Here is a 14889-nt window from a genome sequence, read left to right on the forward strand (position 1 = left end):
AACATTTCAAAAATACAACGCGTTGATATGAAAAGGTGATAGAAAGTGGAACATAAATGGAAGTCTGTTCAGGATGTGCGGTGGAATAATAGAGAGCGAAGCGCAAAAAAAGATCAAAGTCAAGTGGGTTGCTGGTGTTTAAGTTTTTCCACGAACAACTGAACGCTCTCGCAGTTCACACGATCGGCAGAAAGAGCATTCCAATCAGTGACAGTGCGCGGAAAAAATGAGTTTCTAGAAGTATAATAAACGTAAAAAAAGTATAATAAAGTATAATTCCAAGTATAATAAAGGTTGCAACGTAATTCTGCCTCCACGTATAATTCCCGCGCAAGGACAAAAAATACCCGAGTATGATAACAGTTTTATATACCCTTTTTTTAACCTGCAGCAAGAACATCGCGCATAATGTGACAACCTAAATGGTTGCCTAAATAGGAAGCTAATTAGCGCTGGACGCGTACATCTTCCCGGCAATCAATAGCGGTTGTTTAGGTGGCGTCACTGATGTAAATAGCTCTTATACTTTCTCACATCTCGCACGGTGCACTACTCTGATGCGCCGCATAAGATGCCTCGATGGTAGCGCCCCCGCCAAGCGAGGTGACGGCTGTTGCACGGTCCCCGTGTCGCAAGGTGCCAGTGTGGGTCAGAGCGGTGGCAGCCGACAGTCGCGGCGGGTGTTTTGTGGCCAGATCGCGGTACTTTATGTGCGATGACTGAAATTACCGCGCCGACGAGCAGTATCTTTGTCAAGTGTCGACTAAGGGTAGTTCCTTTGTCGAGGGTCAGAGTACGTCCGCTTTGTGTGCGGTGACGCAAGTTACCGCGCCGAAGATTAGACCCTCTGTCGAGTCCCACTGGCCCGTGACGGCCAGCGGACGGGCCGCTACCGCAAACCGCTCTGCGCCGAGTGATAGCCCGCCGTATCAGGGTACGTTCGCTTTGTGTGTTGTGACGGATGTTACCACGTCGAAGGGTAGCCCCTTTGTTCGGCCTGTCTGGCTTGTGCGCCGGGAGGCAGGCCGCGTCTGTTTGGCGCCTGGCGCTAGCGATGGCCCCTTGCCAGAATGTAGCCGTCTACTCAAAACAAATCTTCCCTCTCACCGAACCCTGGGAGGGAGGTAGTGACGGGACAGACGTACGGATGATGATGGGTTGATTAGTTACGTGAGACTCTGGAACAAAGTTCCTCCGGGCACTGCGCTTCCTTCCTATCTGACAACGGCAGAAGATTCGTGGCCCCATTATGAAGCAGTACGTTGAAGAGCAGCTCCTTTAGGGTTTTTTAGGCTCCAAGGTCGAGAAAACCACCAGATGTTGCGTCCTTCGTATTTGACTCTGGCCCTTCTAGCCATTCTTGGTATATCGAATCGGCACAAAAGAGAATGCTAGTTGTTCGAATTTCTGGAGAAGAGTTGCGCAGAAAAATGTGGGAAGCCCAGGAGAAGTGGGACCCCTGGAGAGCTTCGCAGAGAGAACAAGAACACGTGGGGTAAAGAGCAAAAGCATATTTTTTTCCGCCTATTAGTGGTGCCTGCTATAGCTTGTCTTTTTGTAAGCTATCAAGCTGATGCTAATAGATTTCACCGGGCTTAAGCAGCTCGCTCTTGAACCACCTTTCGTCCTGAGAGCGCTTAGCGCAAATAATAAGTGGTCCACTTGTTATCATCTCTTGAAAATTTTCACGTTGCTTTCAGACGCGATTGAGCACCGCAAGCTTGAGCACCGCAAGAGCCTCGTTAACTAAGTGAGAATATCCCTTGTAATACATGTAATATGCTTCAGCGTCAGTATTACTCATAGTTTCGATGCACTTTCACCGTAATGCTATAAGCACCCTGGACGACCTTGTACAAATGCGCTGTGTTTCAGTAGGTCAACGAAATAAGTACTTAACAACATCTGGTTTTTTTGAGTGGGTCGGGTTTCTTCGATTTATCTTCGAAGTAATTTGAGTTTGTCGTATAACAATCCTAACCGTGTACCTTTTAAAACTGCTGCTGCAATTTGATACGATTTTGAGGATATCCTAATTTGCATTCAACAACTGCCTTTTTGAAGCAGTGCGGAATATTTAGCAGAGTATACCAAAAATCTACCAATAAATCCACGCCTAAACACTGAAAAGCTTTCTCACTTTCCAAATCTAGAGTGCCACTGAGAACTTGAAAAAGTAGGGGGCTTTTAAACATCGCCTTTAAGAGTTGAACGCGATAGCGAAATCCGGCCCCTAGTGCGCCCTTCAACCGCTAAGTCACACACACACACACACACGCGCGCGCGCGCGTGCGCGCTCACACACACACTGTAGATTGTACCATATAATGCCTTTCCAGAGGCGATCATCAAGCAAACAGCAAACGCTAGATAATGTGCTGCCATCTGTGAGGCATTGGGAGACTTTTTATGGCCTCTGATATGGCGAGCGCTCGATACTCAATGAGACCGAAGATTTTATTCTTCATTTTATTTGTTTCTATCTTGATTTTTCGCTCACGGACGAAGTTTCGCTTCCAACAGTGCCGACGCCCACGGCGGAATTTCTGTGACACGAGCTCTCTAACGATATCGCGTTAAAACAAGTTAAGACTGACTGTGTAATCACCAGGCTTTGGCGTCTGAAGGCGCCAAAAAAACTCAAAACTGAGCAATCATGCCAAAGAGCGTGTTCTATACCACCCAACGTTCTCTTCTGCTTTGGCTTTGTCGAAGTTCTTCTATGAACGTCAGTTCTACGCGAGTTGTTCTAAGACAACATGGACAATAAAATTTCAAGCGGGCAGCTCTGCTTACTCTATTTCTCTGTTTTATAAGGCATTATTGCCATCAAAAACAGGTAAGCTGATATGAATACGTGTTATAAAAAACAACTTTAAACCCGGAGACGGTGGACCACTGAATACATTGTTACACCCCAGAATTAACAGACGTTTGTTTGACATTAAACTTTCTAGATATCAACTACATTTATGGCGCTTAAAATGCAATAAAGATCTGCATGTGTGCGTTTCAGTTCATCTTTCTTTCACACTAGACGAAATTATTGCTCTCTACCAATGTACCAACTATCGGCTTAATGCGAGTATACAAATAGGTACGATACACATGGGTCTTCGCGCACGTACATGTGTGCGGCAATATTATGAAGGAGTGAGTCAATTTTAGGTTTTTGATTACAACAGCCAATATATCGAAGGGCAAATATTGCTTCCGGAAAGTGCCTTATTGATATATAGTTACAATATATACAAAGTTTTATAGTGGGATTCACTGCAATGAAAGGGGTCCTGCAACACTTTTTGAGCATGGTCAGAAAACGCTACCGCTACGTATGACTTGTTCCTGACAATACGCGAGCCAAATATGATAGCGAAACACTCGGGCTGAAATTCACAATAAATAATAAATCAGCTAAAAATTGCTTTATCATTTCTTGACTAATGACGCAAGATGCTGAAAAATCACTCCTAAAAAGCCCATCTATCAGCCATTGGCTCATTTGAACAAGGCGCGCTCGGTCATTACAGAGATCGCCGCGGGAGGCCACGACTTGTCCACGTGTGCTCGCGTGATCACACTGACAAAGCCGCGCATTCAAAGAAAAAAATGAAAAAAGGGCTCAAGGTCACGACGCGCACGTGACGCATTTCTTTGCCCCTTTCATCCCCGCTGCTTAGCTTCCAGTGCTTTCGTCGGGAGGAGAAAAGAGAGAATGTGTTGGCAGCGTGTGCCATATCTTTGTAACTGCTCGTACAAGACGGATTCTTAAAATTTTTGCGGCTTTGCATTCGTGAGACAATAAGCTCTTCCATTGAATTCCTTTCATGGTTACTTCAAAAGCGTTTCGGTGCCCTGTTAGAGTTTTCATCATGGCCGAGTAAGAACTTTTCTATACGGCCCCACCACGGTGGTCTAGTGGCTAAGGTACTCGGCTGCTGACCCACAGGTCACTGGATCGAATCCCAGCTGCGGCGGCTGCATTCTCTATGGAGGCGAAAATGCTGTAGGCCCATGTGCTCAGATTTGGGTGCACAATAAAGAACCACTGGTGGTCGTAATTTCCGGAGCCCTTTACTACGGCGTCTCTCATAATCATATTGTGGCTTTAGGACGTTAAACACCACATATCAATGTTTTTTTCTATATGTTAAAACAACTGAAAGTCGCCTTACTTTCTGGTGCCTTATATATTTGATCCATTAAGATCTTCAAATTAAAAGCTAGTAATTTTAGTAATGGGACCTTAGTTACAAAATGAAGCTGCAAATATATATTTGTGGAACCAGTCACTGGTATTTATCATAAGCCAACAAAAGCAAAAAAAAAAACATAATGGGATTTTTTGTGGCTGCCCTACAAGACAATTTCTAGGTTCTAAATTGTCGAAAGATGGATGCCCAGCGTAAAGGTGACTGTTTAAACTGTATGGCTCGTAATAACTATGTTTAGAAATGTCCGTCTCTGATCGTGTAACCATGCCTGCTCTGCGATGTCGTTCTTATTGTTTTTGCACGAAAGCATACGCTCAGAAGAGCAAGTATTAGTCATGAAAACTTGTACGCCATGGGCGCTTGCTTTTTTGTCCAACTTGTTGCATCACTGCTTAGTTGTCTTTTGAAATTTTGTTTTGGCTTGAACTAACGTAAATAATGTGGTCCCGTACAAAGGATTCCCCTCAAAAGACCACATCACCTTTAAATTTGTCTGATTGCCCTACGTGTCTTTTCTCGCTCTCGCAACGATTCTCAAAGAACAGCGCTGGCTTCTGATTTGAAGTCCACAGAAGGCCGCTAGAACGTAATAAAATTCCATCCGTAAAACATACTGTCACGAGAGAATATGGCAGAGGAGGACCACTAATTGATTGATATGTGGGGTTTAACGTCCCAAAACCACCATATGATTATGAGAGACGCCGTAGTGGAGGGCTCCGGAAATTTAAACCACCTGCGGTTCTTTAACGTGCACCCAAACCTAAGCACACAGGCCTACAACATTTCCGCCTCTATTGGAAATGCAGCCGCTGCAGCCGGGATTCGAACCCGCACGCTGCGGGCCAGCAGCCGAGTACCTTAGCCACTAGACCACCGCGGCGGGGCAGAGGAGGACCACTAGGAAGTCCTGAGCGCCTCCATGACTCTAAATGATCAGTTGAACAAACACTGCCTCCATGACTCTTGATGATCAGTTGAAAGTAATGCGTTTTGGTTTATGCAATGCTCCAGCGACTTTCGAGAATGATGGACTCTCTCCTTTCAGGTATGGAGCGGTTTATCTGTCGTTGCCATCTGGATGATGTGATTGTTTTTTTGACTACTTTTGAAAACCATCTTAGTCACCTGGTTACCGTGATTGATGTTTTCTAACGCTCGTGATCTAACCTCCAACTTAACTAGTCGAAATGTCACTTTGAACGTCACCAAATCTGCATCCTCAGTTATCTTGTAAACGCTGCTGGCTTCGAACCAGACGCTGTAAAAACCCGTGCAGTTCGAGATTTCCCCACACCCCGCTTTGCCAAAGACGTCCGCAGTTTTCTCCGACTGTGTTCCTATTTCCGTCGTTTCGTACAGAATTTAACCAAAAGTAGCCCGTCCTGTGACCTGCCTATTCAAAAAGAATGTCACCTTCACTTGGGGCCCACAGCAAGCAAATGCCTTCTCCTTACTCCTCGACATCTTCACCAATCCACTAGTTATGGTACACATTCAACCCTTGTGCCAAAACGGAGGTGCGTACGGATGCCAGTGGCCACGGCATAGGCACAGTGCTTCCATGACAACAACACGCTTATGCATCGGGTCGTCGCTAACGCAAGCCGCCTTTTGTCGCCTTCGGAACAAAATTACTCTATCACAAAACGCGGGTGCTTATCTCTCGTCAGTGCCATCGCGAAATTTCCACCCTGCTCGTCTGGCAGACACTTCTTGGTTATTAAAGACTATCGCGCTCTTTGCTTGCTATTCTCGCTCAAGGACCACGCGGGACGCCCTGGTCGCTGAGCACTGCGCTTGCAAGAGTACACATTTTTTAGGGGCGAAGCTCCTTATGGCGTGGCTTGTGCGTCCCTCGTAGTACGTAACCACCAGTAGCACATACCCGAATTAGCGGTCCTTACGACTTTGACCTCCAAGGTGGTTCCGGTGAGAGATTTGTTCTGTGCGTTGTTGAACAATAAAAGATAGTGCTCAATGCACATGTTAATGGCTGCTAAGGGGGAATGAGAGACAGGAGCATTCGGTCTTTAGGTAACGCGCACACTGCGATTCCCTTTAGCAGCTATTGGCACGTACATTGAGCACGATCTGACAAGAAACGATTGCTACGTTATACTCGCTGGGTGTAACCTCCTTGGTTTTAGAAAGGTTTAGCGAGCGTTGGGCCGCATAGCCATGAATACAGTGAACTAGTATACACCATGAACTCGAGGGGGTTAAAAGTGGGAAGTAAACCCGACGCGCAAGCCGTAAGAAAGTGTGCATGTGCCACCTCCCGTTTAGTCCTTGAAATGTCCGCTGGATGGCGGAGCTTTTATATGGAGAATATATGATGAAAAGATGCAAGATGGCGGTACTTGGAGTGCTGAATAGATGGACGAACGGACACAGACAGATGCATGGATGGACGCATGAACGGACGCAGGCGCGGATGCATGGACGAACGCATGGATGAACGCAGGAACGGACGCAAGAACAGACGCACGCACGGACGGGTCGATGGACGCATGAACAGTTACACAGAGGTACGCAGGAACGGACGGAAGCAAGAATGAATGGACGGACGAATGCTTCGCCCCACTCCTCATTATTCACTCCGTGGATATGATGCCATTTTTTTTGTATCTTACAAATCTTGACAACTTCACGGGGATGCTGAACAATTGTCTCTGCGCCCAGTTCATCTCCCTGAAACGATAGACAATGAACACGAAGCACTCATTCTTTTAATTACAGACTTCGCCAACATAGCTTTTCAAAAACGCCATGACTCATCTTTGTGTCCTATTATAGATGGCCTCCAACTTCCATGCCCCCAACATTTCTTACGTATGTTTCTCCTTAATAACGGCATCTTGTTCTGCTACTAGGCCCACCTTGATGGTTCTGAGCTTTTGCTCGTTGTTTCTGCGCATCTCTGCTCAGATGTTTTGGCCCTCCTTCATGACGCACCCACTCCTTGACACCTAGAAATGTCACGAGTTTATGACCGCATTCGCTAACAATTCTGTTGGTGTGGCCTCTACGGTTTTGTACGATAGTACGTAGTGGCTTGCGAACTCTGCCGGAGCCCTAAGACACCTACACTATTGCCTGCTGGTAGCCTTCAGCTCATCGACATACCCGATAAACCATTTTTCCTATGACAGCTTGACCTTCTCGGGCTTTTTCCCGAATCAGTCACCTGTATAATATTTGAAATTCCGTCGATACGTACTACGCATAGCAGTATCCCGTCACATGAACGCTTCCCACCAGCTGCGCTATGGATGTAACCAAGTTCATCGTTCATGGTGTCATCCACCGCCATCGTGATGCTCGTCAGTTGATCACATGTAGAACATGGTAGCTGTTTCCTGTGTAAAGTAGTACACTACCTCCTGAGATCTTTTTTATGAGGGGTTTAACGTCCCAAAACCACTACATATGATTATTATAGACGCCGTAGTGAAGAGCTCCGGAAATTCTGACCTCAAGGGGTTCTTTACTTGCACCCATATCTGAGCCCACGGACTTACAGCATTTTCGCCTCCATCGAAAATGCAGCCACCACTACCGGGATTCGATCCTGCGACCTCCGAGTCAGCAGCCGAGTACCTTAGCCACTAGACCAGCACGGCGGGCGACCTCCCGCGATTCTGCTCGACCACTCACAAGTGCACTACGACACACCAACCACAAACGATCAGACTCACCGAATGGCTGAACCACACACACCCTGACAGATATGCTCGCAATGTATTCGCAACTTCCCGTGCCACTTCCACGAGATGAACTCTTGATTGTCGATTGAATGTATATCGAACCAAAGTACTTTCCCAACCGATAGAAACTGCTGAATGTTCGCTACCTCATTTCCCACTGCAGTGCAAAAGGTGGTGGTGTCAGCCGATCGGCCGTGCATCAACGATAATTTGCGTAATTCTGTGCGTGCTACAGAAAACTGCGCGAACTTAAACTGAATGACACTCCTAGATCATTTGTGCCGAACCTGTCTGGCGAATTTGCCGCAGTAGTAGGTCACTAGCAAGTAGTGCGCCGTCACGGCTGCACAGGGCTGAATGTTTAACGTAGTGTAGTTTGCAACAAATTACGCCGTCTTCATTACTTGCATTGTTAGCGTCATGCAGTTGCTTCTTCCACAGAACACAAGCATTTAACTTCCCATTAAGTAGCGCTATTGTCACAGCTATGATCGGACTAACAGTGCGCGATTCCCTGCACTCAGATGTTGCAGGTTCCATCAACGCGATCGAAACAAGGATATCGACACGCATATGCTTTTCGCAACGTCGAAATTGTGAAAATTTGTCGAACAAACGTCGTTCGGACGGCACCGGTGAAGTCAAGGAGAAGTTAGCGTGGACAGAAGTCCTAACTGCATATTTCATTGCTCTAACTACCTCGCTTCGCTGGTCGAGCTCGAGCGTGTTGGCGGCATGTGGCGCTGTGTAATATCCACTGTAATTGGGATGCATTCAATGCACAAGAAAGAGTATGCTTTTATTTTAGGCTCGCTGAAGGATATTATACAATAAATACAATCAAAGAGACTTAGGAGCATGAAAAAACATTATTGCACGACGGGACGTGAAGTGAAAATCTCTGCTACTGAGCTAGCAGCTGATTGTTCATCGCCGCTGTCACTCTCAGCGCGTTGACAACCATCTATGTCCAGTCAAAACTCCTCGACGTCAAAACGGTTTCTTTCAACATCACTGCTGAAAGTAATGTGAGGAATTCTCTCCGCCAAGCGACTTCGATAGCACCTACAACGCGTCATTTGCCACGCAAAACAACCATACTGCGTCACTCACTACGTTTATCTGAGAGTGCGGAGATCATTTCGCTCCGATACCAGCAATAAAGGAATCACTTGCTGTGTGCTGCCATCTATCAATTTACGTAAAAGCACAAGTGGCGCAGCGCAGGCCAAGGTTTAGAAACGTGAATTGCGATCCTGGGCTACTTTCCGCGTACAATGACAGTTATGGGATTCATGCACTACAAAAGCACGCATGTAAAACAAGGCGAGTTTTAGCTGAAACGCTCAGAGTAGAATATTTATATTGAAAATGGCTGCAGAAAATCTCGTGAAGCTAATAAGTGTACTCTGTAAGCTATAATTGAGAGCGTGAGTTGCCACGTATTTTGACGAAACTTCGCGTCTCGCAAGAACGAATCAGATTTATCGTGTCACGGACGGTCCGGTATATTCACTGATTTACCAAACATACAAAGTGGTTTGTGTTCGTTTCTCGCTAACGCATTAACACTGCACCGAACAGGGGATTATTGGGAGCGTCTGCCTACTGATCATCATTGAGAGGACGCTCCTGAATTGCGGTAGGCGGCGCGACAGTCTATGAACATTGCGAATGCGTCTCAGAGGAGCATCGATATTCGGACACCTATCTACTTTTTGTGGCACTTGTATATAACTCCTCGCGTCACGACGCAGATGGCTTTCCATCTTTTTTATGGCCATCATCCGCCGTAACCCATCGATACCATGCTACATTCTGACACCCACTCTTTGTCTTCCTATACGTATGATGCGCTAGCTCGTCTGGTCATCGACCACAAAGCCACCTGAGATCGCTTATTTGTCCCACACACTAATCAAAAGTGTTTTACTATTGCCGGCACCGTGAGGTTCAGTGTACTCACCGGTGTCGCTTGTCTTGCTGTGATTGCCATCAAGATGTGTTGGTCTATGTAAATAACTGATGTCCCGGTACGTTGGCCGTTGCCGGGTCATACGAAAGGTCACTGACGTGACCTATGAAGTAGCTCCACTCAGTTTTAGGTTACCGACCACGAGTGATATAGCTCATGCTTCGCGAATCAAACCATACTGCTGTCTTCCTTAGACTGATCGCACCGGGACGGTGCTCTAGCCGCCGGCGGGCAATGTCAATGGCGAATATTGCAGAGCAGGAAGACGATAAAGTGCTGAGAGGAGCACACTGAGACTGCGGTGGCGTTGAAAGTTTTGTTGTTAAATATACGCTGTGTGCGTAGTTTCTTCCATGTAACGATACCATTACTTTAGCTCCGCGCAACTATATATAGCAGTGTGAAATGTTACCAACAAGTGCGACGGCCGCAATATCTACAAATCGGACGCAGGTTGTCCATGGTTGTTTCACGCGTCGTAGGGACCACGGATATTTAAAACAAAATAATATGGGACGCTTGGCGCTACAGTGGTGTCAATCCTGGTGGAATCGCGGAGGTAAACCTCCTTCTTTGTTTCTTTTTGGTTTTCTCTTTTTCTCCTACCCTCTTTTTTTCTTGATTCCTTTTTCATTTTTTTCTGTGTTTTTATTCTTCATTTTTATTTATCACTATTTTTCTTTGTCACTTTTTGTTCTTTTTCTCCTTTTTAATCTTCACTTGCTCCCTCTTTTTCAACTTTCATGCGTGTTTTCGTCCGCAGAGTACTCTGTAATTTGTAGCATCATCATAAAGAACCTTGAAGAACAAAATGAAGTAGACCTTTCTTTGGCGCGAGCGCGCGCTATGCTGTGGTTTTGCCTGCATTGCCAGCGTAGGATCGCTGTATACGACCGCCCGGTCCCCTGAAGTGCTTCGCACTTAAAAGCACCAATGTACAGACAGGTTAATTGCGAGGTGTGGCAAGCTTTGTCTGGCGATCCATCAGGCAAAGAAATCTCCGCCCGTTGGTACGGCGCTGTGCATTAGAAAAGTGTGGTATACATAGAAGGAGGATGGCATTCAATAAAGAGAATATGCACCAAAGGAAACAGGTCTCGTAATAAGCCCAGAACGAAAAGCGCAATACGTTGCATTGGATGTATGAGGAGCACCGGCGGCGTGTTTAAGTAAACCTCCTACATGTAGTAAGGAATATTATCAAAAACACCACTAGATCGGTTTGTGCACTAGCTGTGGAAGTATTAAATGGCACAAAAAGGATGAAGGCAGTGTCGCTGCATGGTTGGCGTTCTAACACGCTAATTGAGGTGTGCTGCGACAGGTATGCCACGATACAGCAAATACAGTTGTCCAAGAAAACACATTTATAGCTCGGATTGGAAATGGTTAACGAACTTTTTAGGTTTTTCCAAATCAGTTACAAGGTGCTAGGCATCGTATTGTGGTATGTTTGGGGCACCAATCACAATTAATACATCTACATACAGGGAAGAGCTGGCGCAAATGAAAACAAAAAGTATAAGAGCCGTTTTCTAATCATTGTTAGGTGCAGAAAACTATTCCGGAAGCCGTAAACAATCTACCTGGAATGAAAAGAGCAAACAACTTTTTTGCAGCACAATGGAGTGGCGGAGGGGTGGTTGGCAATATCACTGAGGTGGTTTTCCATCTCAGCACTGGTGCTAGCGACACTCCCCTTATGCAGTGCAATCTTCTATACACAAGACCACCGGCTTTAATTCTAAAGCTGAAGAAATCACTGAAGGGCACAATGAACTTCTTCAGGAAATACCACACAACTTTAAGCAATAAGCATAAATAAAACGTAGAACGGAGACGACATTTCAGTTCGTAAAGATTGCAAAAAAAAGGAAAAATTATAAGAAAAAAACACGCGTGGTAGTACTTACTTTATGGATAGGAGGGACAACGCCACAGCCGCTGCATAAATTTGGAGATCAGCGCTGATGTACCAGTAATGCACAATGCACTAAGAAACGAAAAAAAAGCAACAAGAAAAATGAATAAACTGGTTTAGATAATGCACCATACATTTATTTCAATATTTTTATAGCGGGCTCCTATGGACCAGTGCTAAGTATTTTTGTGTGTGTGTCTTGTTCCGTCAGCTAAAGCCGCTAGCCTCATCTGTGCCCGAATGCTATTACTTGAACACAGAGAAACGAGACAGTAAGAGAGGGTGCACATTGAGGGCGCGCTAACGCGTTTGTTGTTTTTGTGGTGCCGTTGACCCCGCAAAGAGCAGAGCCGCGCATAAGTGCACCATTATGTCAAAGCTATGCAGTGAAGCCACTCCTGACGCGCGCAAGAGGTAAATGCCATACATATGCAATTATTACCTAAAATACTTCGAAAGAGTCTATCTTCTTTTATTCAATAAATAAATGAATTAAGTGCTTTGCTGAACGTAAACGCATGCAAACCATTTGGACCAAAATTAGTTTCAGCCAGTGTCTGGTTCAGTAGAGAAAGGGTAATGTAGGTAAGCCAGAGTTTCCATCAAGATATACAATTGAGCAAAAAGAAACCCATACAAACAATGACACACCTGAAAATAAGAGGGGAAGGAAATAAATTGGGATGCTTCACCAGAAAGATATAATCATTTACATGCGAGTCGAAAGTTCTGTGCTTATTTTATTCAATTGGGCATTGAAAATTAAAGCAACAAAAACTCCAGCAATCATTTACCATTAACCGCGTTTAAGCTTAGGTGGGAGAAGAGAATATTTTGTGAGCATTCTGTCACAAAATAAAACAAAGACAGAAGAAGATGGAGCAAACAGCCAATAGGTGAACTGGGGGAATGCAGAGATGACTTTCAATGCATAAAGGAAAATTCATATGTATGAACTCGTTTTTTCTTGTTATACACAATAATATACAGAAATATAGAGAAATGAAGAGTTATCATAGCTGAAAATATTTATTACCAGACATTGTCATTTAAAGCTCGAGATTGAAGAGCGTGACGAATTTAAGAATTTATTTGTGTCATGGTCTTTGAGTACACAGTAGGTGGTGTCACCATCGGACGAATCATTCGGTGACAATTTTCCCAAAATCGGTGCGGGTAGGGATACGGCACGAACAAAACAGGCAGATTTGATTTTCCGGGCCCAAGCGCTTACGTCTCGATCTAATCCAAGCCATCCGGTGATCATTTTGTATCTATTCTATCAAAAGTACGTGGCCTCCACCTGTTCTGTGCCCCTTAATTCTGCTGCTATTTTCACGTCTTTACTGTCAGACGAACCTTGACCGATCCCGTGATGCCTACCTCTCATTCTCGCGCTCCGTCATCTCCTCCATTCTGTGACATAATGCATACAAAATAGCTCCCTTGCAGCAATATAATGAAGGGCCATCGAAAACTCAGTGTATATCCCCCTCCCCCCACAAAATTGTATATGCCTAGTAACTCCTCGCATAGTCTACGAACTATATATATTATATCTTATATCAAGGGGGTGGGAAAGTGAAGTGTGGTGAGAAGGTGTGCGGTAATTGTGAGAAGGGTTGATAATGGTATGAGCAGGATCTCTCTCTCTCTCTCTCTCTGTATATATATATATATATATATATATATATATATATATATATATAGTAGGTGTATTATTTCAATATAGAAAAAAAGGAATAAAAGAAGAAAAAAGAAAAAAAAACAAAAATAAGAAAGGACAATGTACATGTACGAGTAAGTCAGAAAAAACAAGCATGGTCTCCAGCTATCAATCTTTGTCACCAATTTCCTCCTGGCTTACTTCTCGGAGGCAGGAGAGTCTTCCGCGGTCCTCGTTGATGCCGGCTACTAATGTTCTAAATTTGAAAATAAAATATGCCTCACGCTGTTCGCGCTCACGCCTGTTTGAGAAACCGGACTGCTAAAGAGTTACACTGATATTTTCAAAACTGTGGTTTGGCAGGCACAGATGTCTAGATAAAGGTAACTTCGGCGGTGAAGTGGCGTGGTACCGGTGATTATTGAACCGCAGCCGAAATGGCGTGCCTGTTTGGCCGATATATTCTTGTCAGCAGATGTTGCAATATAGCATGTATATTACGTTACTGAAGTCACAATTAAGGCGTTCAGTTAGTCCTTTTATTCCTTTTTTTTTCACATGCACATACAAAGTGTTTCTGTTCGCCTACCACTTTATGACCATTGAAGGAGAACGGACGAAGATGAAAGGTAGAGAGCCGACCGACCCATTAAGGGGAAACCCTTTCCTTACGAACGCGGTCATGGACCCCTCCCGCCACCGCAGCGACAATCTTGGGTGGCCCGACACACGTCGAGAACTGACGAGCACGGGATAAGAACCGGATGTGGGCGTACACGGACATTTGGTTTCGTTCTCAGTGTTGACAGTAGTTCTTCCTCTTTTTTACTATCTTTTTTTTTACTTTTCTTTTTTCGTCTTTTTTCTCTTTTTTTCTTTCTTTTTTTAGCTCTCTCTCACTCTCGCAAGCATTTTTCAGGGCGAGAGGGACGCGGCAGCAACGAAGTTTGGAAGTTAATGTTAGTATAACTCATCCCCTGATGAAGGGAGGACCCCTCCCGAAACTGTTGGGAAATAAATATATTTATCCTTGTTGACAACACTCCCGTTATATATATATATATATATATATATATATATATATATATATATAACAACAAATGTGTCCAATATCGCTTTAAAATCAGAAAAAGACGCTATTGGCTCACTCTGTATTCACAGTAGTGTTTTCTTTAGCAGCAAGGATTTAAACAAAGGTGACAACACTATTTGTAACAGTGATTGGGAAAGTTGAAATAATTACCGTTTTAACTAGTGGAGTTCGGCCGCTAGGTCAAGTAGAAGAATTGAATTCCGTGACGCGAGAAATCCATTGCCGCTTTAAGATTTTAGAAAAGTGGCCCCTTGTAATAACTACAAATGAGTGAAATTCTCCTAAAATCATCGGCGAAACCAAAAACCAA

At 44.7% G+C, this 14889-nt stretch overlaps 1 protein-coding gene across 1 annotated transcript in view; it reads right to left on the reverse strand.

The window, feature by feature from the left end:
* The window catches only part of LOC119160819 (nose resistant to fluoxetine protein 6), a 277772-nt gene that overhangs the window by 52638 nt on the left and 210245 nt on the right, over positions 1–14889 (reverse strand). The window contains exon 10 of the mRNA XM_037413067.2: positions 11813–11892. Coding sequence (XP_037268964.2) covers positions 11813–11892 — 80 coding nt within the window. The remainder of the gene's footprint in view (positions 1–11812; positions 11893–14889) is intronic.

Source organism: Rhipicephalus microplus, chromosome X (assembly GCF_043290135.1).
Source record: "Rhipicephalus microplus isolate Deutch F79 chromosome X, USDA_Rmic, whole genome shotgun sequence".
NCBI lineage: Eukaryota > Metazoa > Arthropoda > Arachnida > Ixodida > Ixodidae > Rhipicephalus > Rhipicephalus microplus.